Source organism: Pararge aegeria, chromosome 6 (genome assembly GCF_905163445.1).
Source record: "Pararge aegeria chromosome 6, ilParAegt1.1, whole genome shotgun sequence".
Lineage (NCBI taxonomy): Eukaryota > Metazoa > Arthropoda > Insecta > Lepidoptera > Nymphalidae > Pararge > Pararge aegeria.
This window is the reverse complement of record NC_053185.1, coordinates 15,367,693-15,393,241: the sequence shown is the minus strand read 5'-3', so window position 1 is coordinate 15,393,241 and position 25,549 is coordinate 15,367,693. Positions and strand designations below refer to the sequence as shown.

Sequence of the window (25,549 nt, the reverse complement as noted above, 5' to 3'; positions counted from 1 at the left end):
GAATTCGATAAGGTAGATAAATCACAAAAAGTTTAAAGATTGGTCTAATGAGATAGTCTTTACAAAATTCAATATTAACTTATTTAAAGTAGGCTTTTTGAGTTTGTAGTGACTCTACCACCGGATCGGAAGGCAGATTCTACCGAGAAGAGCCGCCAAGAAGCTCACCACATTTTACTCGATCTTACTATCAAAATCAATAGTAAGATCCAGTTACATTATATATAAATTAATTAAAACGAACTTGCTGTTGCGACTGGACTAGGTACTGGGGGGGGGGGGGGGGTTGCTTAGTCCAGCCACGGTTTTTAATCAGTCTAAGCGACTGGTTACCAAAGTCTTAATAAATGTCAAATTTTCCAAAATTATAATAGTGAATATAAAAACAAATACGTATATGGAATAAGAACATTATGGAAAAATAAAAATTCCTACAGTACCTAGTAACTGTAGAATTTTCACATTAATTGACAATGGCACTATAATACAGCTGACTTGATATGCTACCACAAAATACAATTTTAATTTTGCAATCTGTGAACGACAAAATATTTGATTGAAACGGTTTGAATCAGCAGTATAAAAACCTTTAGCCGCAAAGTTTTTTTTTTGTTTTTATTCTGGAGATTTAGTTACAATTTAGAAAGAGACACGCGGATACGCCTCCTTTAGCACCAAAAAGAATGCCGAGGTGAAATACGATCAGAAAAAAAGGAAGATGGTAAAGACAACAAAACTCTCGCTTAAAAATTCGAAAGTTAACACGAGGTGATAAAAAGTTGCTATAACCATCATGTAGGCGTTTTAGTTATAATTTTTTTGCTTACATTACTATTTAAAAATTACGCATAGAATGCATTTGCATAGAATGTCTGACTCTGCTTTTGACATAACTTTGAGTTAAGTAAGCGTTAAATATATATTATCCTTATAATCTGAATGTTTCAATAAAAGCATATTTTCGATAGGCTGAACCTATTTTAATTGTACTTTTACAGGCAGGTAGAGGTAGTAACTGTAGTAACCCGGTTTGCATGGACAATTTACATTTAAAAAAAAAGAGGACTTTACAAGAACACGCGTTTTAGGTACCTACGTACCTACTGCGAAAAACGGGAAAACAGAAATCAGAAGAAAAAATTGCAGTGTATATTACAAAAACACAAAATAAAAAATATATAAATTATAAATAGAGATAATAAAAATTCTAGATACTCACTTAAATCTTAAGAATAACAGAATAAACTGGAAATAGATTTGAATGATATTATGTAGGTTTAGAGCCCGAATAAATTACAAACGGAAGTAAAGTTTAATGAAGCAAAAATTATGCATACAGCAACGTTGATTTAGATTGTAGGTGCCTTACCTACGCTGGAACACCTGCACTTAGAATATCAGACTCATTTCAAAGTGTAATACAATCTAAAGCCCGGATAATTTCGAACTTTCAGAGTTTACATTCGAATTGCTACATCCAAGATGTAGCAATTCGAATGTAATTCACCCTTTCACTAAATAATTAAGAAACATTTTTGATATTAATTATAGAGCTAACATTATCACATGTTATAATGTTAGCTCTATAATTAACGTTCGTTTGAGTATCGTCGCAAGTTTACCTGACTGTCCGCAGGTATCTAAAAGATATATATGGAAGAGAATGGTGGACTCTTTTAGTTTTAGTAGAGCTTTTTGTGACTGAGCTAGTCTTAGGCAGTACCTACTACCGCCATGCTTATTTCCGGTCTGAAGGGCGTGGTTGCCGGTATAACTACATGGGGGACTGAGACACCTATGCCTTAGGTTGAAGCCTTGAAGCAAAGACAAATGGCGGCGTCAAACGACTCATCATGATCACTGTTATGGCGGGCACAAAATCGTCAGTTACTAGGTTATTATAGCAGAGATTCTATGTCCTTCTAGAAGCCTCCATCATTTGGTCTAATTATTACAATATAACACGAAATTCCATACATTTGCCAAAGATAGATTTCAGCTCATTCAAGATTAATAAAACATACATACTTCTTCGCACCCATAACACAAGCTCCGCTTAATTTGGGACTGGGTCGTAGTATATTAATTTATACATACAAACGATTAAAAAAAATTCCAGCACAAAGATAAAAAAAAACAATATTAACGTTTAAATAAATCTATATTATTATTAAAAACTTAAAAATTCTTAAACTAGACATTCATCCTACATAACTGAAGCACTGTACAATATTAATTACGCAGGAAAGTCAATCAACTAATTATGTATTATACTTATCATGACAAAAATGTCGTAAATAGTGGAAGATAAATTAAAATATATTATTTTACTAGGGTTTAATATAACACTTTAATATAATATTATTTAAGTCAATGGTCTCATAGCTTCGACGATGATTAAACTGAGAGTAGATAAGTGTATATATTTTATATAATTATAATATATGCATACATTTGTTTACTCTTTGGCAGTCCAGTAGGGCTAGCTCGATGCTATGCGCGTGACGTGAAAATTATGTCTACAAATGATCTCCCCTCTCTAAACAGTAATACGATAAACGGGTAGAGATAATGATATATTGGCACGCATGCTAGCCCTTCAGGTCTTTGCAGAGGAAAGTATGATCTAGTGGAAACTAGAATTCCTTACACTCTTAGTAATATTAAAAGTAATAATTAAAAAAAGTTATTACAATTTGACAGTTAAAGCAAGATCAGATGGCTTACTACCTTTCCTTAAAGAAGTATTTTAATCCTTATTTTTTTAGGATGTCAAGTGATACCAAATAAATTGTTAATTTGAAAAAAAGCACTTCTTTACGCGATGGTTTTAACCCAAATACTCAACTTAATAAGAAGTATTTAAGCATAGCTCCTTCTATAATAGAAAAGTATAATAAACAAAAACATTCCAAGGCATAATATTGAGATGGCAAGTACCTGTAAAAGAAAATTAGGCATTGTCAATGCATTTTCTCTATCTAAAAATAAATTAACAGGTCCATAACAACTAAGTTATATTAAATTTAAAAATCGCCGATATCTAGGTAACAATGCTCTAGTATTTAAATATCATCTTCATCAAGATTAAATAGTATATGACTTCGACTTTATCTTTCCAGTAATCAAAACTTTTACAGCATCGTATCAACACATTACCCGCCTACTACACGGGTCTCTCGGTGAGAAGAGTTTAGGCCGTAGTCCACCACGCTGGCCCAGTGCGGATTGGTGGACTCAACACGCCTTTGAGAACATTATGGAGAACTCTCAGGCATGCAGGATTCCTAACGATGTTTTTCCTTCACCGTTGAAGCAAGTGATATTTTAATTGCTTAAAATGCACATAACATAGAAAAGTTACAGTTGCGTGTTGGGATTCGAACTTGTTTTTACTTAATTACTAGCTGTTGCCTATGTTCTTCATCCGCGTATTACCGTATTTTACATATCCCGCGGGAACCGTTAGTTCTAACTATTTTATACCGCCATCTGTTAGAATCTTATCGAACTAAAAGATAATTATGACTATCAAATCAAATCAAATCAAATCAAATCGTTTATTTGCAGATTGGTATTACATTGTTGGTAGGTACACAAAACAAAGGGACAAACAATCCGCCTTAGATGGCATGCAAAAAATATATATGATCGTACAATAATTATACAATAATAATACTATCTTAAATCAATCGATATTATTAAAATAAGAATAAAATTTAAGAGTGATATCAAAAGTACAAATATTATTATTCATGTCAAATTATAATCACTGTAAATGTCAAACCTATAATATTGTGTCTGTTAAATATTCTTGGATGGTATAATAACATTTCCCAATAAGTAATTTTTTATCCACAAGATTCATGCTTCTGTTGGCCAGCGACGCTGGCAATTTGTTGTATATTTTAGGCGCCATAATGAAAATACTATTCCCAAATAACGCTGTGGAATGTGGCTTATACAATAATTTATTTTTCCTGCGTTCGCTATCACTATATGTAAACAAGTGATTGTTTTTTTTGATAAATATCAGAACTTCATAAATATACAAACAAGGACAAGTTAGTATTTTCATTTTCTCAAAATACGGTTTACACGTATCTGTGGGACGCAAGTGACATATAGCTCTTAGACACTTCTTTTGACATTTAAATATTCGCTCTCTATCAGACGAATTACCCCAAAATATTATACCATATCTTAAACTTGCTGTGACATACGCATTGTATGCAATTATAACCGCTGTCTGATTAACCACTTTCGACAGCATATATAATGCAAACGAAAATCTGTTTAATTTTAAACACAAATTCTCAATATGATTCTTCCAATTAAGGCTATCATCAATTTGCAAGCCTAAAAATTTTGTGTTTGTTGTTACCTCAATTTTTTTACCTAAATACTTAATGTCTAGTGCCATACTATTACCTTTATTCATGAATGTCATAATTTTTGTTTTGTCAAGATTAATAATTAAATTGTTAAATGTCAGCCAATTAATAATATTACATATTGTATCATTTATATCATTTTCAAATTCTATTTTATTCTCACCCACAAAGATCACTGTGATATCGTCAGCAAATAAAACCATCTTATGATCGGTTACCCTGGGAAAATCATTAATATATACTATAAACAGCAGTGGACCCAATATACTACCCTGCGGAACTCCAGTTATTACAGTTTTTGACTCTGATAAATATGCAGTTTCAGTTTTATTGTACCCGACTAAACTTGTAATCTGCGTCATTTGCTGCCTACCTGTCAGATATGAATTGATCAATGCCAGTGCGTTCCCTCTAATGCCGTATACACTAAGTTTATCTATTAATATGTTATGGTCAACGTAGTCAAATGCCTTAGTAAGGTCCATGAACAACGCGCATACGAGCTTCTTTTTATCCCTATTAACCATAACCTCCTTAAGAAGGTTATAAATAGCCAAATTGATCGATTTATTCTTTCTAAAACCTATTTGAACATCGGAGAGTACACCATTTTTTTCGAAATAATCATTTAAGCAATTATAAATATATTTTTCTAATATTTTGGAAAAAATTGGAACTAAAGATACGGGTCGATAACAGTCCATATCCTCTGTATCGTATTTTTTAAATAACGGTTTCACTATAGACACTTTAAGTTTTTCCGGATAAACACCATGCTCTACACATAAATTAGTGATGTAACTTAGCACTGGCGATATTAACTCTGACACATATTTAACTACTTTAGTATTAATCTCATCATACCCACAGCTATTTGTATTCTTTAATAGCTTAATAATGTTTTGTATCTGCTTGGGTGATGAAGGTTTCAAAAAAATTGAGTTATATTTATTCCAAACAATATTAATTTTTTTATTTGTTTTAATATTTTTTCGATTGAGAATAAAAAACAACTACTATCAAATAAAAAACAAATAATTCGCAATTAAGTCATATTGCAATTATAAATTGGGATGTAAACTATCCTATTTCTTAAGTTGGAACAAAACACACATTTAAAAAAATTTAGTTAAAATCAATTTAGTTTCGAAGTTCATCCGGAACGAACATCGTGACACTAGAATTACATACAGTAGATATCGTCTACCTTTCTTTTTTACCAGTACCATGTGGTTGTCTGCAATCTTACCTGATAGTAAGTGATAATGCAGACTGAGACGGCACCTGTTAGGGGTCAGACATACAGTTATATGAAATCCTTACCCCTACTCGGTTTCTACCCGGCATCGTAACATACCGCTTATTGCGACACATCTTTGCCGGTAGGAACCCCAAATAATTCAGCAATTATGAATTTCCAAACAGCCCCCGCCAGGGATGAAACGGGACTGCGATAGGGTGGTTGCCGAAATCGATCAATTGGGGAAACCTTGGATAAATCTTTCAAGGTCAGACTAATAAAAGCGAAACCCTAATTTTATTATGAACTGTGAAGTAAAGGCTCACCTTATTTTGCCATTGCCGATTTCTTACACACTGGTCATAAGGCATTGTTGAAAATGTGACTGAGTTGTAGAGGGGAACCCAAATATCGGGCAGCAACCAGTATAAGAAATCATCCACAGATTTGCGTAGCCGGTACGATGGACGATTGACAAGGTCGCGCATCTGGAATGGAATGAACACATTAGTAAAATCGAAATAGTTTAGATCACTAACTTCTAAACTAAAATTAATACAAACAAATCTCAGAAGCAACAAAATTAAAAATATACTCTTTTATGAAAATTAAGCTTAATTTGCTACACTCCGCGCAATTTTCCCCCTACGCACCTTACGCTTCATAACCGGAGCATCATCAGGAGATGTTGACTGTACAATGAATAATTGTTACCACAGAAATTACAACCACCACTTAACTCCTTGAGTTTCTCCTGCTTTTCGCGGAGTATAGCAAATTAAGCTTAATTTTCATAATATACAATGGAATTCCGCAAAGTAAAGCCTGTTTCTATCCATATCCTCTATCACATTTTTAGGGTTATAAAAATATTATGCCTTCCTTGCTGCTATTGCAGCGCACTTTACAAGGCAAAAGTTTTTATGTTTTCTTTCATTGATAATCATCACCATCATTATCAACTCATTACATGTGACATAGGAACCCAAAACCAAATAAGAAGGATTTAGGCCTTTGAGAACATTAAGAAAAACTCTCAAGCATTCAGGTTTCCTCACGATGTTTTCCTTCACCGTTAAACCATGTAAATTTTAATTGCTTATCTTAAAAAAACATCCACAATATTAAATAGATACTATTTACTCGATAATTTTAATGGGAATATAGCAAAAATATGTCGGCAGTGAATAAACAAAACTGTGTTGCTTTTATATCATCGACCGCTAGCGACCGATCCTTCCCCAACTCGCCTGAATCCTGGAAGCGCACAACTTTGTTTATTCACCGCTGCCAAATAACAAACCAAAACATTTACATCTTAATATTGCTGGTGAGTTCAATGTATACTCCATACCTCGATATAATTGTACATGGCTAAATCACTGACTGCGAAAGCATCACGCCATCTTGCATTGGAAAACTCTTCCAGTACGCTAGCAACATCATCATCATATTTCTGGAAGAGATTGTCTAATACTGTGCAGTCTTCGAAGCCAGCATTCATCCCTTGACCGTAGAAAGGAACAACGGCATGTGCTGCATCGCCAATAAGAAGGGCCTTATCACAGACGTGGTATGGGCGGCACTATAACAGACAAAGTTAAAAGAAAGTGTTTCAGGTCTATAAGAATGCTTACTTAAATTAAGTAAATCAGAGTCTTCTTTTTATGAATGCATTGCTTAATATTATAGTATTCTAGCATCTTGTTGTAATTTAAAATGAAACTTGTTTTGCTGTGATTTTGAACATCATGACGATTTTACTGACAATAATTGCGTGTGTTACAGATCATGTAAAAATGTCATTTAATTCAAAAAATGTTGCACTTTAGCTGAGTTTAAAGCAAAGTATAAATCTTTTAAACAAAATATATATTGTATACTAACCTTAACAGCCACCAATGCGGATGGTGACCCACCAAAGAAATCTTCAATCAACTTCTTCTCTCCTATAAGCGGTATTGAATCTTGAAAATATTTCTTGAAAAAGTCCAAGAGTTTCCCTTCGGAATTAATTTCCTTGAAATTTTTAAATGGCATAAAGAGTGTTACGGTCCACGAACAGTCTTGATTTGGAAGTGCAATCATCATAAAATTTCCTCTGGGCCAAATATGCAAATAATTTGGTGGCATCTGAAACTAAATTTAAAATATCGAAACATTATTAATTAGCTATTTATAAAACTAAATTGTGCGAAAATATGAAAAAATGAACTTGAAATAATACTGTCATAGAAATAGATTTAAAGACGAACATTTCGAAAACAATTATTTCAGTTCTCACTTTCACGAACAATCATAAATCATAACAAATTATTAACTTTCAGATATTATGTATAATTCATCATTATGACATCATTTATCATCAATCATATATCAAAGTGGACACTGAAACTGACTAGCTAGCCGTTACTAAAGTCAATATAATATTGTATTTAAATATCAGCCTACGAAAATAATTTCAGTTGTATCTTAGTATTCGTGAAGTCACCAAACCACTAGCCGCTTTCTGGTGCTAACATGCAATTCATAAGAAGATATCTTACATGTGTTATTTTTTATTCAATAATAATAAAAACCGAAACTAAAGATTTAGTGGCAACTATAAAATATGAAACGATAGAAGTAAATAAAAATTCAAAAATTAATTGTATTGTTGAATTAACGAAAAAAAATATTCAGTGCGGGGCATTAGTGACCTTAGTGGATACAGCTAATGTCACAGATCCCCTGATTAAATTATTAAGTAATAACGGATGCTACTCTTTTATTTTACGATCAGCGCATACCCACTCGCGGCTTCAACAATCAGAAGTGTACATTATTTCTAGTTCAGATATTGGCGAGTTTACATCAAGTCTACATAAACTAGCTACCGAAGTCAGTTGGAATCCAAAAGCCAGATTTTTCTTAACTGTAGACAAGTTAGAGAAAGAACAACTTTTTGAAATATTTGAAATACTTTTAACGTTTAATATATTTGACGTTATATTCATTAAAGAGGATAAAAGCGAAGTTATAAAAGTATACAGCTATTATCCGTATGATAACCAAAAATGTGGTCAAGTAACCGGTGATACAATAAAAGAAGAAGAGTGCAATTTAGTTGGCACTATTTATTTTAACTACGCAACTTTAGAGCATAAGTTTAAAAACTGCTCTATAACCGTTGGTGCCAGTGAAGACATACTAAATTTTATTTTCAAAACGAACAAAGAATTTTCATATTTAGGAAAAAATGCACAAGGTATCGAACAATATATGCTAAACAATATAGCTAAATTGGAAAACTTAAGAATTGAATTTATATTCGGTGGACCAGAAATACGTAATGGAGTAATTTTACCAAACCATACTGTCACCGGCGTATTGGGCTATTTACGAAACAATACTGTTAGTATAGTGGGAGGTGGTATTTTATTGATAAGAAATCGAGCTGAATTATTTGATTACATTTGGGGCTATAATTATGCAAGTATATATTTATTTACACCAGCATTTGGCGAAGAAAATTGGAGAAAAGTTTATGAAGAGTTCAGTTTTACAACGTGGATACTCATAGTTTTGTCATTTTTCTTTACTGTAGCCGTAGTTGCAACTGCACGCAAATATTTATTGGGTAAGAAGGACGACAAGTTTTTATTAGTGATTAAAATATGGGGATATATTTACGGGCATACAGACTTAGGTTTATATCAAGATAAAAAGATGCGTGTTATTATCATAATTTGGGTACTGTTTACATTTTTTATCTCAAGTTTTTACAATACAGCATTTTATAGTTTACTAACAAGGCTGCACGTGGATAAGTTGCGAGAAAAACCGGATAACCTGGAGTCTTTTCCCTTAAAACCTTGTGTGACAGATACTTCCCGAACGTTTTTTAAATTTAATTTTAACGAGACTTTGTCTGGAAAAAGAAGTAAAAATTGTCGATATACAAAATTGGCCTTGGACTCTGTGGCAAACAGCAATAACTTATATACTTTTGCAATGGATTCCAGTTATAAATTAAGAGAATACAGATATATAGATAAAGAAGGCAAACATAAACTGCAGAGAACACAGTATTCAAATAATTTGATTTACGCTTTGTACACAAAACGGGGATTTCCTCTTCTCCAAAAATTCCATAGGTATGCTGCATACCATTTTGAGTCTGGTATTTTACAAAAGCATTTAATTGAGATATATCATAGCAATAAAATATTCCACCAACAACACAAATCTAAGTATAGAACTTCTCGCCTTAACGACTATAAGGTTCACTTTTTTATTTTGTTTCTTGGTTACTTTATTTCAATCGTTTGTTTTGTTATAGAAACTAATAGAGCATAAAAAACTCAGTTAAAAATGTACTAACGTAATGCAATAAAAGAATTGAAATATAAAAACACCAGTAAATAATTTATATATACACTGTCCTGAAAATATTTCATTTATGTTTTGGAAATTAGTGAAGTTCTGAATCTAAGCCAATCTTGTGTATACGGTATAATGATATGAAGGTATGTACCTACTGGGTGTAAAACGATTAAAGAATACTTACGTTAAAATTACGTTATAAAAATACATAAGTTTGGTTTATATATGGTTTTATGTTTTGAAATCATAAAACCATATATAAATCTTATATAACCATATTGATGGTTTAATGATTTCAAATATTGTACTTATATCGCAAGAAATTGGAATACTTACCCCACCATCTTTATCGGCAGGTATGCAAAGCTCCAAATACCCATGCTCTATGTATTGCTGGCTAAAGTTAAATAGTGGTTGTTTCATCATTTCCTTACGAACAGTTGAAAATGCGCCATCAGCACCAATAATCAAATCTGCATTCACTTGAAGCGACTCTTTTGTGTCCATTCTGAAAAAATATATATTTATTTTATTTACTTATTTTGACTCTTTATTTATACACTACTAAAAAGTTAGGAAAATAAAGGGCGAATAGAGATAAACACAAAGACTAGAGAGTAGAACACAAAAGGCGGCCTTATCGCGTAGTATAGTGTGAATTTAATATTGATACTTGAAACGTAGAAATTCCTGTCGCCAAAGTTCATTTACATCGCTCTTAAATGCTTGCGTTAAGCTCCATCTTTGTGGTTTTTTATATAAGTAACATTTTAATTAAAAGTAAGTTTAAAAAATGAACTTGTATCTTGTAAATATATATTTTATTGCTTATTTATATCTAGTCTAAATCTATGTAAGATTTAGACTAGACACCTTTTAATAATGTTGCAGGGTAATAGAAGATCAGGAATTTAATCAAATCCATGGAATTATGTTAACACAAACCTAGTTATATGTCAAAATACTGCGATAATTTTAGTTATAAGTAATTTAAAATTGAAGGTAGAGAATTTGTATGCACAGACTCAAATCGCACTTACTTCATAAATGTTAATGATCCATCCTTGAAGTTTGACTTGACCAGCTTGTGATTGAAATACCTCTCGACATTGTCCAAATTTTCTGATTCTGCAAATTTTTGTGAATTACTCAATTATCGAGAAAAATGTGTTAGCTAAACTTATATGCGTTGTCCGCTGACCTAGTTATATTACGTGAAAATATGACTTCGTAATAACATATACTCCCAATAATACTTTATCAACATAATTTAATACATGTATTATATAAATAATGGAAAATATTTAAATGTTTGTTTTATCTTGTAGTGTGTCTGCTATAACCAAATAAAGTACGAACCTTTTAACAAAATGCTGTTTAGATAATTTCTACCCACGGAATAAATGCACTGAAACAAAAAAAATATCAGTAATGTTATGCGTATATACAGTCATCCGTAGACGCTGCGTTGTTACACACCTACGAGGTGTATTTGGACATAGGTCTTTTGTAGGTAAAATACCTATGTCCACCAGCGAACGTCCATTGGTTGATATGATGATAATGTAGTCATTATCATTAGCCTTTTAATGTCCCACAAGGATAACCGGCTTCCTCGCTCATGTGAAAGAGGTATTAGTGCTTTTTAGTAGTAGTACCTAGAGCTCGTCCAGGGAAGAACAAAGCATCATTTTTGCAATGCTGTGTTCCGTTGCTGGTGTAATTACAGGCACATTAGAATTATCTCCTACGGCTCAGGTTGCTGAACTCAGGGTGTCACGTTCTGCATGTCCTGCTCCGCGTCGCTCTGTTTATATGCGATATATTTTCCAATCAATCTCACCTAGTGCTAAGTGATGATGCAGTCTAAGATGGTAGCGGGCTAGCCTGTTAGGGAGTATGGTAGTCATACCACTAATCAGTTTCTACACGATATCGCACAAAACACTTAATCTCTTAGCGGTACGTCTTTGTCGCTAGGGTGGTAACTAGCCATGACCATAGCCTCCTACCAGACTAGACGATGAGAAGGTTCAAAAATTATTAGTTCTGAAATTGCCCATGCCGGGAATTAATAATCAATATCAAAGCTTAGTAAATAGTTAAGTAGTGATAAGCAGTGGCGTGCACTTCATACATGCACAAAAGCACTGCATACCCTAAAATGTTTGTATGACTCATAAATGCGATGGATTGTTCCATTTTATGGCACCTTCCTTCTTTATGCATCCCTGGTCCAAAACCCTGTGCACGCCACTGGTGATAAGATTTAATAAATCGGTAATAAAAAAATTAGTTGGCCGTCACGGGACGCGATAACTTAAATTTTAAGGGTAGAACTTATAATTAAAACAGAAATATTGAGTAACGAGAATAAATATAGTAGTTACTTAAATAATAAATTAATTTTCTTATTCCTTTTATGGTGATAATAAAATAAAAACCCGGCTAAATTTGTTGCAGGCTCCTTATAATTTCAGGCGCGTTTTTAAACCTCGTAGCTTCAGTTCTGAGTTAGGAATATATTTATCACCATTCCCTTACAATTATGGAAAAATAATGTATAAACATGTTGAATCAGACTTCATATCTATTGTAATCCTAAACTTAGGTAAGCTTATTGAAGCCATAATTCAAAATATATTATTAGCATAGACTATGTAGCTAGATAAGTAATAATCAAACCTGATTAGTTCTGGGATCGTAAGGCATCGCATATGTTGTACCATCAGGACGATGGATCATCCTGGCTCTCATGGGAATCCCATGCTGGTTGATCATAAGATCTTCAAGACCAACGTCCTTCAACGCTCGTCTACCACGTATCGACAGTGCCAAATTGATCGACCGACCCCTGGCAAGGGGAGTGTTTCTAATATCTGAAATTAAAAAAATAAGTTAAGGTGTATACTATGAAAAATTAAGCCTAATTTGTTATACTCCACGCTAGATTAAATTTCCTTTAACCACTCAAAAAACTTGTTTCTTTATTTCGAAGCAACAAAAGTCGGTGTAAGGTTTCGCGTAATTTCCCTTTATTTTTCTCGGGTTCCATCCCGCAGTTCCATTCCATTGTGGAATTTAAAATTTCTGAATTATCTCCCGTCAGGTTTGGCGAGAGAATTTTCCTGTAGCCAATTGAAAATCGTGAGCCATAATATATGTGTGTTGGAAACGAAACGGGATAAAAGAAAGTCTGCGCGTTGTAGCTAGCTAGTAGAGTAGAGCTATTTGTGATAGAGCTTACTGGGCAAGCAGCATTGCTGTGAAGGGCATTGTTGCCGGTGTAATTACAGTCACAAAAGAAGCGAAGAAGCGGAGAAGGGGGCCGAGTTCGAATCCCAAACACGCACCTCTAACTTTCCAAATAATAATAATAATAATCTTCCCCAGTTAACAGATGCAATAAGACATAGGCTTTGTGCTTATAATTACAAAATTGCAAAGTACATAATAATTAATATCTAGTCTATCTAATAATAGTAGTTTTGTGAGTATGTGAATGTGTGTATGCATGTGTATGTGTACGCTAGGTATTTTATTCTTGTATAGAAAGTAAATTTTCAGTCTTATCATAATCTAAATCTAGGAGCCACTTATTTATTTCTTATTTACAATGATGATGGGAAGATAGTGAGCCAATGGAAAGAACCTTATTGCATTTATTGTACAAAAAAGTACCCAGGAAAAAAAAATTGTTAGAGAAAGTTGTGCTACGCATAGGAATATCACATTTAACCTTTTTCCGACGTTTCGAATATCACATACTACATTTTTCCGACGTTGAAATGTATGTGCGTTTTAAGTAATTAAAATATCACTTGCTTCAACGGTGAAGGAAAACATCATGAGGAAACCTTCATGCCAGAGAGTTCTCCATAAAGTTCTCAAAGGTGTATGGAGTGCATCAATCCGTACTGGGCTAGCGTGGTGGACTACGGCCTTTTCATTGTAGGAGGTGACCTGTGCCCTAATCTGCCTCAAGTTGATTGACACAGGGCGGCACTTTGTAGCCAGTGGCGTGCACTGGGTTTCTTAACAGGGTATGCATACACCAGGAAAATTTTATAAACCGGCACAAATTCTCCTCCTATGCAGTGCTTTTGTGCATGTATGGAGTGCACGCCACTTGCTTGCCCTGCGTAGTGTTACTCTGTTCATAGGCGATGATTTTATATTTACTATCAGGTGGTTCATCGGCTTGGACCTTCAATTATTATTAGTATAAATAAACGAAAATAAATTATTTGATATTAAGTAGGTATTCCCCTGATCATTTTACGCACCCGAATTTGCCAAGTTTATACCTACTCACATACTTACTCAGGTTAGCACACTGTTTTTTTTATAGTACTAGCAAGGATTTTATAATTAACTTACCATCACGGTACTCATATAGGCTTACTCGGTGTCCTCTTTTAGCTAGGTAAAGTGCCTCAAGAGATCCAACCTGAAATAAGTTTTTTATAAAACTTTTAAAAAACAAGTTCAAAAATCGAACCCTTTGACAATCAGAATTAAAAATTATTGCAATATTTATTTAAGTATACAACGTGTAAATGAAAATGGAAATATGACTTCACAGGCTTTAGTGGTACATTGTTTACTGTATCTGAGACTTATCTGTGGAACCGGAACTTCAATAATTTTAGAATAAACTACTGCCATAGATCTAGTCTAGGTCTATGCTAGTGAAAGAAATCCGATACAGCACTAAAATCACAAGTAAAATTAAAATCAAGTGTCTCCTCTCACTTAATTAGGGACGATTCGCGTAGCGTAGGTACTATGCGTGTGTCGGTCTTTTATATTTAATAGGGTTGTTATAAGTAAGCACTTAAAACGTTTGGAATTCGTATATATTGAAAAATAAATATGCTTCTTTTAATTTTCTTTTGACGGCCGATTGGCGCAGTTTAAAGCGACCCTGCTTTCTGAGCCCAAGAACGTGGGTTCGATTCCCACTACTGGAAAATGTTTGTGTGATGAGTACGAATGTTTTTCAGTGTATGGTTGTATTATATTCATAAAAATATTCAACAGCTATCCTAGTACCCATAACACAAGCTACGCTTACTTTGGGGCTAGATGGCGATGTGTGTATTGTCGTAGTATATTTATTATTATTTATTAATTTAATATTTTTACAGTGTTATTCGTAATTAGGTTACACGCTGTATACAATAAAATAAAAAATGTCTCCTTGTAGGTATGGTTTTGCATTCCCCCAAACCCGTCATACAACTACGCTGTAGAGATGAGATTGTGTGGTTGCACTGGAGCATTTAAACGTCATTATCTCGGATGATTAGAGCTCATTAATTAATTAAGTATTGATAAGTTACTATCATAATGTTGCATACAATTGCGTCATGTTTACTAAATGCCCCAAAATTGATGACCTCGGTGACGAAGTCGCGATCCGGTTAATATGTTCAATGGATATTTATTGATAAAATAATACTATACTATACATGTTTATCAAAATAGTATTTAAGAATTCGGTGTTTTAAGAAACACCATAAAGCATGTGTGAGCGACGCGATGCGGTAGCGTTATCAATTAAGGTACTAATATTCCGCTTATTATAAAATTTCCGGGCCAAGCCTCTAACTTGACAGACAGACTTAGAAAATCGGGACTTTTGTCTCAAAATTTTTAGTCTCAGACCTTGTTTAATATTGGTATGATGATGCACTTCAGCGAATTTAATTTAAGTCTGACAACTAGTTTTTTAGTATACATAGTTAAGGGTTTTAGTTAAACAGCTATGTGATACAAATAGACAACCGATATGATAGAAATTCGTGACTTTACTACAATAGTTGTTTACCTAAAAATATATTAAAGAGTGCAATCAAAGAAATCAAAGAATTTAGATTTCACACGTAATACTTATGTAGTTATTATTGTTATGGAGGTCAGGACAACAAAACATTTAAGGTCATCATCATACCGAACTTGCAATAACTGCTGAATTAAAAAGATACCCGATATGGCAAGTCCTATCCGTGTCCTTAAAGCACTCTACACACTGAAGCCGCCGCCATGTCGACGAAAGCCTATGTAGTTCAGTGAAGCTAATGTCGCGGAGGACAACCTACGTTACTTGCTCTTCGTGCTTGTATACTAACGAATTGTAACTATGTTTAACAAGGATCCGACGTGATCCTCAGTTAGCTAGATATATGTAGCCAGAGTCCGTGTTGATGAAACTATAGTATTTATATCAATCATTTTAATATATAGTTTTTTTTTTCCAATATTTTGTTTAGTATTTTATATGGGCGTAACAGAAAAGCAACCGTCAGAGAGGAATGAGGTGAGATTGTCAAGCGAGTCACAACGCATAAGGGAAATAGCATAACATTAAGACTATGAAAATGAATGAGCCTCAGAAATTGAAATAAATAACAAAAATAAACGAATTCCACTACATTTACTTCAATTGTGTTTTTTTTTCTTTGTATGTGGTGTACAATAAAGAGTAATTTGATATTTTGATTATGAAAACAAGCAACTCTGAAGCCTTTTTTTTTAATGAGCCGCTCGGTTAAGTCATTAAGCCGACAGCTTTGGTGTGTTCAGAGATTAAGATCAGTCGAATGTCTTAAAATAAATGTTAAAACTGGTTATTTTGGAATAACGGGTCATCTAAAAATAAAACTGGCGAGTTCGAGTCAGACCCATACACCTTGATTCCGTACCTCGGAAGGAAACAATTAAATAGTTGTTAATTAAAGTTATTCGACTGCCGCAAATACTTTAAACAAAACTGATAAGCTTGGAAACACCCATGTATAAATACCATTGCAAAAAATATCTACTGATTTTTAAGAAACAAACTCTTTATTGTTTTTTTTACCCTCATAGGTAATAATTAATATTTATATTATCCTAAGGGATTCCCTTTCGATTGTTCATTAAGGAATCCGGTTAAAAAAAAGACCCCGTCTCCCAAAAAAATACTGAATTTTATGTCAAACCTACTTCGACAAAGCTTAAAATCGATGCATAGCTTTTTTGTAACCGCTTACAGAAGGATTATGTGTTTAACACTCGATGTGTGTATGTATGTTCCACTTTATTTAGCCTCATCTAGGTTACTAGTTTTAATCATTCTGGTCTGCTGGCTTCGGCTGAGCAACCTAAATGTTCGTGGCTATGTGACGTAATAATAGATCCAATATGTCGGATATGACAGACATAAATAGAAAATGAAAAAAATAGGTATATTATAAATTCAAAAATTCAAAATTCATTTATTTCAAGTAGGCCTAATACAAGCACTTTTGAAACGTCAAGTCTGTCTGTTTGTAGTGATTCTACCACCTACTTACTTCTATAATAAACTAAATACCAAATAGGTATTATAATAATAAAAGTGTACAAAATTATAGCATTTGGAAATGCCTACATAAGGCCTATGTCGAGCATGGGATGTCCGGTGATGATCAAAGAAGACTTAAGTAGGTACGAGTACAACGATTTCTTTGAGGTGCTTAGGCCGACATTCGTGATTCCATATCATAGAAATTAAAAAAAAAAAAAATTAATTAATGCTTTGAAGATAATAGTTTAATATGGCATAACGTTGCAATAGTTAAGCAATATTTTACCTATAAAAGACAGCACCTTTTAAATGTCAGAGGGTGAAAAAACACAAAAGATCGATAACACTAAATTGCACAGATTGTGGTGACATAGAGGTGTTGTTTTTTTATATATAGATGGAGTGTGAACGGAAGTTGTATAAATAATAAATAAATATATTACGACAATGCACACATCGCCATCTAGCCCCAAAGTAAGCGTAGCTTGTGTTATGGGTACTAAGATAACTGAACTGAAAAACATTCATGCTCATCACACGAACATTTTCCAGTTGTGGGAATCGAACTCATGGCCTTGGACTCAGAAAGCAGGATCGCTGCAAACTGCGCCAATCGGCCGTCAAATGGCCGTCGGTATGTGTGAAATGTAAAAAGTTGATGTTGAAAAGAACAACTGCTGAGTTTCTTGCTTGCTTCTTCTCGGTAGAATCTGCCTTCCAAGCCAGTTAAAGAGTCACTACAAACAGACAGACTTGGCGTTTCTTATATCAGACCTACTTGAAATAAATGAATTATGAATTTTGAGTTTTGAGTTTTGAATTTGCAACGGCCTCGCCTTCTTAAAATTAATTTCAATGTGAGTATGTTCAACAGTATATTAGCCTCCCCGCTGACAAAATAGGCGAGATCGCTCACCAAATTGTGCTACCGCTCGCCGATCGCTCACCAAATACCTATTAAGTGTACGGAATATTTATTATGCTGCTATAGGGTCGACATTGTCAATATTATGACAAAACTCTCAAGTCAATAAAGAGAAAACACCAGCGATTCCGATGTTATGCCACATTTAATTATAAGGTTCTAAATGTTCCGCTTAGCTTACTTAGCTACTTCAAAATGGGTTTGATCCAATTCGTTTAACTACTTCTATTTTTTAACCGAATTATTTGAATGCGAAATTGTTATTATTGTAGAAGTACCAACGAATGACAAAATAAAGCAGCGCAAGTATACTTATAAATTTATTTTTATTGATGGCCCGATATTTATAAAATTGAAGTCTGACACTTATTTTTAACCTGGCCTTTAAAATTTGGATTTTTGAAAATAATGTAAACATTATTTAACAGAATATTTATTCATGTTCTATAAATATAGAACATGCCAAAATCAAAGTCAAAGTCAAAAATATCTTTATTCAAGCTGGCCCATAGGTGGCACTTTTGATGCGTACATAAGAATTACACGGTAGTGAGATGATGGCGATAACCACATTCGTAAACTTAAAACTAAAGCTACGAGGATTCCAAACGCGTTCCGGTCCAAGAAGAAGCCCACAACAAACTTAGCCGGGTGTTTTCTTTTTTGTTATCACCATCTCACAATGTCATTTAAAATTAATAGAAGAGCAACGTGGTTAGAGCAATAATTCACACCCAAGCTTTTTTATCGATTACGTAGTCCTTTATACTAAAATAGTACTTTTCTACTTATATAAGTAGAAAAGTCCTATATGCTTACGTTTAATACAAACTTTGAACTTTTTAAGAGACATCTCCAGATGTCAATGGGTAGTTTATTGTAGAATTGTATGCAATTTCCTTTGAACGAATTATGAATCTTATGTAACCTAGTATATTGCACTGTAAGTTTATTCTTACTTCTAATGTTTAAATTATTGCAGTCACATTTTTTCTTAAACTTAGAAATGTTTTTATGAACGTACATTAAATTTGTACTGACTATACACTGAGATTATTTTAAATGAATAAATATTCTGTTCAATAATCCAATCTTCCTATAAACATACCTACTTAGATTTATCTGATTAATCTATTTCATCAGTTTGTTTGTGACAAGCAGCAAGGTTTATTATATTATTAAGATAAAATACCCACTTCGTCCTGCATTTTACAAAAAATTTAATTGAATAGAATACGAAATATAATTACCGATAGAGTGTCGGCATGTAGATAATTTATTTTCATATGCTGTGTTTACTTTTAAGAAAACATTACACTTAAATAGAATAGTTAAAATTTTAAAAACGGTTGTATTAGTGTAAGTGTTTGTAAGTAAACCTAATAAATAAAAAAAAAATACTTAAATACATAGGTACTTTTTTCTTATTAAGAGAACCAAATAAAAATGGTAAATATAATTTTTAATACCGCCTTATTTACCTTCGATAACCACAATTCGTCCGTTCCCCCAGTTAATATAATACGTTTGGTATTTTCACTTACAACTTTTACTTTAGGTACCTACCTAAACACAATTATTTGTAGAGGTCAGATGTTACCTAGTGTAGGTATAGGCACTCAGTTGTTCGTTAATTATTTTTTCAGTAATAAATTGCACTTAGTACTCTCTCTATTATTCTTGACTCAATTTATATAAAAACAGCGAAAAAATTTTCATAAAAATATTCATCAGTCATCTTAGTACCCATAACCTAAGCAACGTTCACTTTGGGGCTTAATGGCAATATGAGAATTGTGCTAATATATATATATATATATGTATATATTTTTAATATTATTTTACTATGGAAATATAAATGTATAAAAATTATAGGAACTGTAGCAAAAAATCAACACCCGAAGAAATCGAAAATATCTATTAGTTCGTTATCTAGTTCGTTTGTAGAGACCTAACCACTCTTAGTACTCTTTTTTTTTTCAAAGTTAAACTATTTATATCAAAAAAAAAATTATTCTAAAATTTACTTTACACCCCAAAGTATTGAAAAGATTATGTACACACAATAGGAGAAAATCAAATGTAAAATATACAGTTTCAGTAATGAAAAAAATGCACTCACAAGTCCACCGCCAACGATAGCGACGTTCAACTTCTTTTTTGCATCTCCTAGCTGATTCGACATACTCGTGGTGTTCAATTCCTGCTGCTATAAATAGGAAACGATTTTTGTATGTTTATCACATGTAGCTCTTCTGGATACAAATTCTACGTCAAATCCTTCCGATGTATCAAGTAAACTGAACAAGATCAACGCGTCTTCCAAGGTACCTAGTGCCCTACCTTATAAGTACTACGCACACGATCACCGAGAGTCGACAGGCCTGCTTTACTCCGCAATTTAGCTATAAACTAAACTGGCGGGTCCCAACGTCGGTGCTAATTAGTTCGATTGCCGATTACTCACAGTGGCACGCGTGTGTATAAGTTCCGTATTTGTGTTAATCGGTTCTCAGAGGTTTGCTTACATTTAATTTGAACACTTTTTTATAAGTTAACACTAAAACTATAAATTTTGTTTTTACGGTACGACAGGCGAGCAACTTGCAACGCGTTTCGATAAGTAATGTCTGGAGTTCCGTGCGGGACAGCGGGAAATATTCCTTCGCGCGTTGTCAGTAGATATAGCCGTAATATGGCTATACTTATTATATTTTATCTTTCTTGTCTTTTTATAACAGACTTTTTATAGTTTAAGTGTTAAGAATAATTAAAAAATATTTAACTACTTTAAGCACTAATTTAGTATTGGGAGAAAGGATTACTGTGATTATCTTCTTCTTTTTCTTAAACTTAAGAGGTCTACCTCTTTATAAGTCCGTAACCCAACCTTTCGGTTTATTTGTCCCCATAATAGTAATATGTGTATATTTTATGTATTTAACAACAATAGTTTTCTTACCGCACGCCAAGTACTAATGATTTTAATCCGAAGAAATTAGGTGAAGGTGTCAATGTAGAGGAGTTACTACAGTTTCAGGATGGTTAAAAAAAGTAATGTTTTAAAGGGCTTAGCAGCAAAGCCGATCTTGAGAAAATGTTGCGTATATATAGCTTGAATTCTAGAGAAAACCATTGGATAATTTAAAGCCCGGGTAAATAAACTGTTGATACCGGGATTCTTTAAAAACCTAAACAAACGCGGAAAAAGCCGCAGGTAAAAGCTAGTGATTTATATAGGCAAAATTTTGCTTCTTTGCCTAACATTATTGCAATTTTCTTAAGGATCACCAATTTAATGTCAAAATCCGTCCAGTACTTTCAAGGTTAATTCGGTACATACAAACAAAAAAACAAATCTTTATAATGTAAGTATATAAGGATAAATATTGGCAAGATCTAGGAGAGGTCTCTTCATTTTTTGAAAACTTATTATACTCTATTTCTTAAGTGGGTTCCGTCCCGAAAAATTTCAAAATATCATACCTAACTAAAATAAGGAAGCATGTAGGTACACGGTTTTCATTTTAGCAGTTTAATTTCCACATATATCAAACATAAAGTGCTAAAATCAAAACCCTTCATTGAATCTCATTTCCCGTAATAAGTATCTGTGTATGTAACATTCTAAGATAATGTAACAAAAACTTGATATTGTTTACCTTGCCATCTATTCATTGATAGGTATTTTTTAATGTTGTGCAAGAAGTATTGTATTACGGCGTATTAAGGTTAACGGTATAGAATTACCTACTACAACTATACCTACGACCATTCAGCTAATTAAATTATTATTTACAACCAAAAAGGCTTTGATAGCCTAGTGGGTAAGACTTTGGCTTCGCTTTCGAGTGTACCGTGTTCCATCCCTGGCATACCTCTAATTTTCGAAGTTATGTGCGTTTTAAGCAATTAAATATCACGAGGCATCCTAATATCAGATGTTGGTGGTAAGTGATGCAGTCTAGGATGGTAGCGAGCTAGCCTGTTAGATCGGTTTCTGCGCGAAATCGTACCGGAACGCTATATCGCCTGGCCAAAGGTCTTGTCGGATGGTAACCAGCCCACCAGCCCACCAGCCCAGAACAGAACAGAATAAATTCGGAAATTATAAATTCCCAAATTGCTCCCGCCGTTGATGGAACCCGTGACCTCCCAGTTAGACAACAGCTTTCACCGCGGCGGAGGTTGACAAAGTTTGCCATAAACTTTACTTATTGTTGCCTTGACAGCGTATACTTAAATCTTCTAAGTTACGCTATCTCAATAGGTCGACGACAAGTTGGTTGTAAGCGCGAACTTTAGTAAGCCATTAAAAAAAAAAGATACAAAATGATGTGTAGAGACGTGACGTCACAATTTTGAATTCAGCGTTTCACCTGTCATGGCGGACCACTAGATTTTGCGGTTTCATTTATTGATAATAAATACCAATCTCACTTCGATTATATAAAAATATCGTTTTTAATAATACATTAATTATATATATCATTAGATAAACACAATATTTTAGCGATTCTTTGATACTGTCATTATGCCTGTTGTAAACTAATAACCCGCCCATTAACCCTAATAAAACAATTACGAATCAATAAGTCTTCAATTAAGTTCGGTTGGCTTGGACTATACACTATTGTTGGATTCCTTTGATTGATGTTCTATTTTTAACCGACATCCAATTATCTATACCTAGTCAAACGAACCCAACGAACTACAGATTCATATCAATGTCATGTCAATTAATATTTCTTTATTTAAAAAGGGTCGACGCTAAAAAAGTGTAATCTATGGAGATGGCACTTTATGGAGATACTACTTTAAACAATTGAATCCACAGGTAAAAAAAGTAAGTAGTCTATAGTAATTTTATAAAGTGAAATCTATGTATGTGTGTAGTGGATAAACACAAAAACAACTGACTGATTTAAAAAAAATATTTTGCCTATAGAAAGCTTCATTCTCAGTTACAATATCATTTCAGCCTGAAAGAATAGTCCAACTTGTAATGCACGCCAGAAGAAAAAGTGTCAGAGCTGCTTTATCCGCGTGCGCTGACTACATGGTCCGTTACACGTAAATACTATGCACTACTTTCTGTATTTTTTTTCTTCGCCATCGGTTGCCTGGAAGAAATCGCTATGAAGCGATTATGCCTCCAAATTGTATACGTTTTTTGTTATACTTTTCTTTTTTATGTGCTTTTGTGGTGTACATCTTAAGTATATTAATTCATTCATTCATTCATTCACTATAATTGAATAGATGCAGGTAAGATAAGCAATATATAAAATACAAATTTGTTTTTCTCTTTACGTGTTAGTGTTTAGTGTCTTTAGCTCTGCCGCTAAAAGATCTTCTACTACTGAGATACTGCTTAGGGTTACTTTGCCAAGAGATAACTGAAAAGGACATAATGGCACCTTTTCATGTAAGTAGATTTAGTTCAGAGATCTGTGTACAAAGAAACGGCTCCAGTTAATTACCTATTTTAACTTGCAGTTTCCGCGTTAGTCGCATTCCACGTGATGCTGCATCAACGCACAAGAGCTACCTGTCTCGGCGTATAAATAAATACGCAAAAAATTAGCATGCATTTCGTTACTAATATGTGACAGACAAAATTGTTACCTAATTTTATAATTATAGGGTATTGGTAATTTTCTAATTCTTTGAAATCTATATCTTCAAAATACTTACTAAAAACGCTTAACACACTGAAATTAAGAAAAAATATGACTGAAGAAAAAACTTTACGCACTTTTTGCAGAGCATTACACTGGGGCACCTACATAAAATTAGTCCTATTCGGTTAAAAGTACCATTCGGTTAAAGTTCGGTACCTTTTTTGGTGCGTCCAGTGCACTGACAAACTTCTGAGAAATGTAAGAACAAAACCTTTTTTACTTGTAGTATCCAATTATTTTTTTAATTAAACCGATAAACACGCAAAGGTAAAACCTCTTGCGGCTGTAATATTTAGGTAATGCCTGAATGCCTCCGTTTAATAAAAATGACGTTCCTGGCATGCCTGAATCAACGTAAACTAATCGAAATTAAATTGTCTATTTACAATGGAAATAATAATTGTATGAATTATTTATTACTTAATTATCATAATATAGAACTTTACAATGTGATTAACTGATTGCAGTTCGATTGTTTAAGAGCCTAATTATATTTTAATAGAAAATAATAATAAAATGAATACATAACGTAATTTATTTCCCAGAAGAAGTTCCAATTTTACCACGAACTACAACAATAATAATCAGTGGGATATTATTTATTGCCTCGAATAAATAAAATCTAAATTTGAAATTTAAAAATACCCAACTTTGACTTTCGGGAAATACGATGCCACACCGCTACATACACACACACACACACACACGCGCAAACACACACCCGCACACACGCAAACACACACGCGCACACACATACAGATACGTCAAACTTCTAAAACCTTCCTTTTCTTCATAAAGATAAACTATTCAGAGAACCAATGCCATTTACGAGACCATGATAGGTTATATTTTTTAAAGGCATTTTAACTCAAAATCGATGTAAATAAACTTGGCGCGAGGTGTCAGGTCGCAAATGAATACAAAAAGGGTTTTTCGCAACTGCTCGATACGCTCAGATCAGAAAACCGTTGTCTCCACCCCTCCCCTTCCCGCGGGTATCGTACGAGGCGACTAAGGGAATATAACGGAGAATGAGCAGCAGCGTCCTCTGTACTACTACTAATTGCCATCTGCAATCACCGACCCGTGTGCGAAGGTGGTTATATATTTATATAAATATGAAAGAACGGATGTTTGTTACTCAATCACGCAGAAACGGCTGAGCGGATTGGGATGAAACTTTGCATGCATGTAGCTTTGACATGCGAAAGAGGGGAAATTTTTGAATTGAATTTTTACGAGCAGGTAGCGGGCAGACAGCTTTGAAATTTGTTATGTTATGGAAAAGACATGTGAAGATCTCTCAAATAGTTCCCGTGGTAGGATTTAAAATTATTAACGAGAAGCTTTAGACCCAATTCTGTGACACAAGTCCATGCAGACAAAGTTGCGGGCAGAAGCTAGTCTAATAAAAAAATGATAGTCACTTACTGAGAATAGTACATTTAAAACAATAAATGGGCAAACCCTCCCATTTTGAGAGGTCTTTAGTCCAGCAGTGGGCTGTTATAGACTAATGATGTTTGATGATGTATTTGATTACTCCTTGAAATCCGAGAAGAAAGCAGAAATTCTAAGCAAAAGTGGGTCACGGATACTGTTCACGAA

The 25,549-nt window shown here is 33.6% G+C and overlaps 1 protein-coding gene across 2 annotated transcripts; it reads right to left on the bottom strand.

Moving 5' to 3' along the window:
- Positions 1-2,142: 2,142 nt before the first annotated feature.
- LOC120624596 (kynurenine 3-monooxygenase) lies at positions 2,143-20,877 on the bottom strand. 2 transcript variants are annotated; one of them, XM_039891237.1, is made up of 11 exons: positions 20,601-20,877; positions 20,380-20,466; positions 14,380-14,449; positions 12,685-12,878; positions 11,359-11,407; positions 11,040-11,127; positions 10,336-10,507; positions 7,522-7,773; positions 6,989-7,219; positions 5,961-6,122; positions 2,143-2,940 (listed from the first exon to the last, which is right to left on the bottom strand). In XM_039891237.1, exons 2-11 carry the CDS (start codon positions 20,440-20,442, stop codon positions 2,863-2,865), a joined length of 1,359 nt encoding a protein of 452 aa, XP_039747171.1. In that variant the 5' UTR covers positions 20,443-20,466; positions 20,601-20,877; the 3' UTR covers positions 2,143-2,862. The 2 variants fall into 2 exon arrangements, with proteins under 2 accessions (XP_039747171.1, XP_039747172.1); XM_039891238.1 differs by having other exon boundaries at positions 20,725-20,877.
- Positions 20,878-25,549: the final 4,672 nt, after the last annotated feature.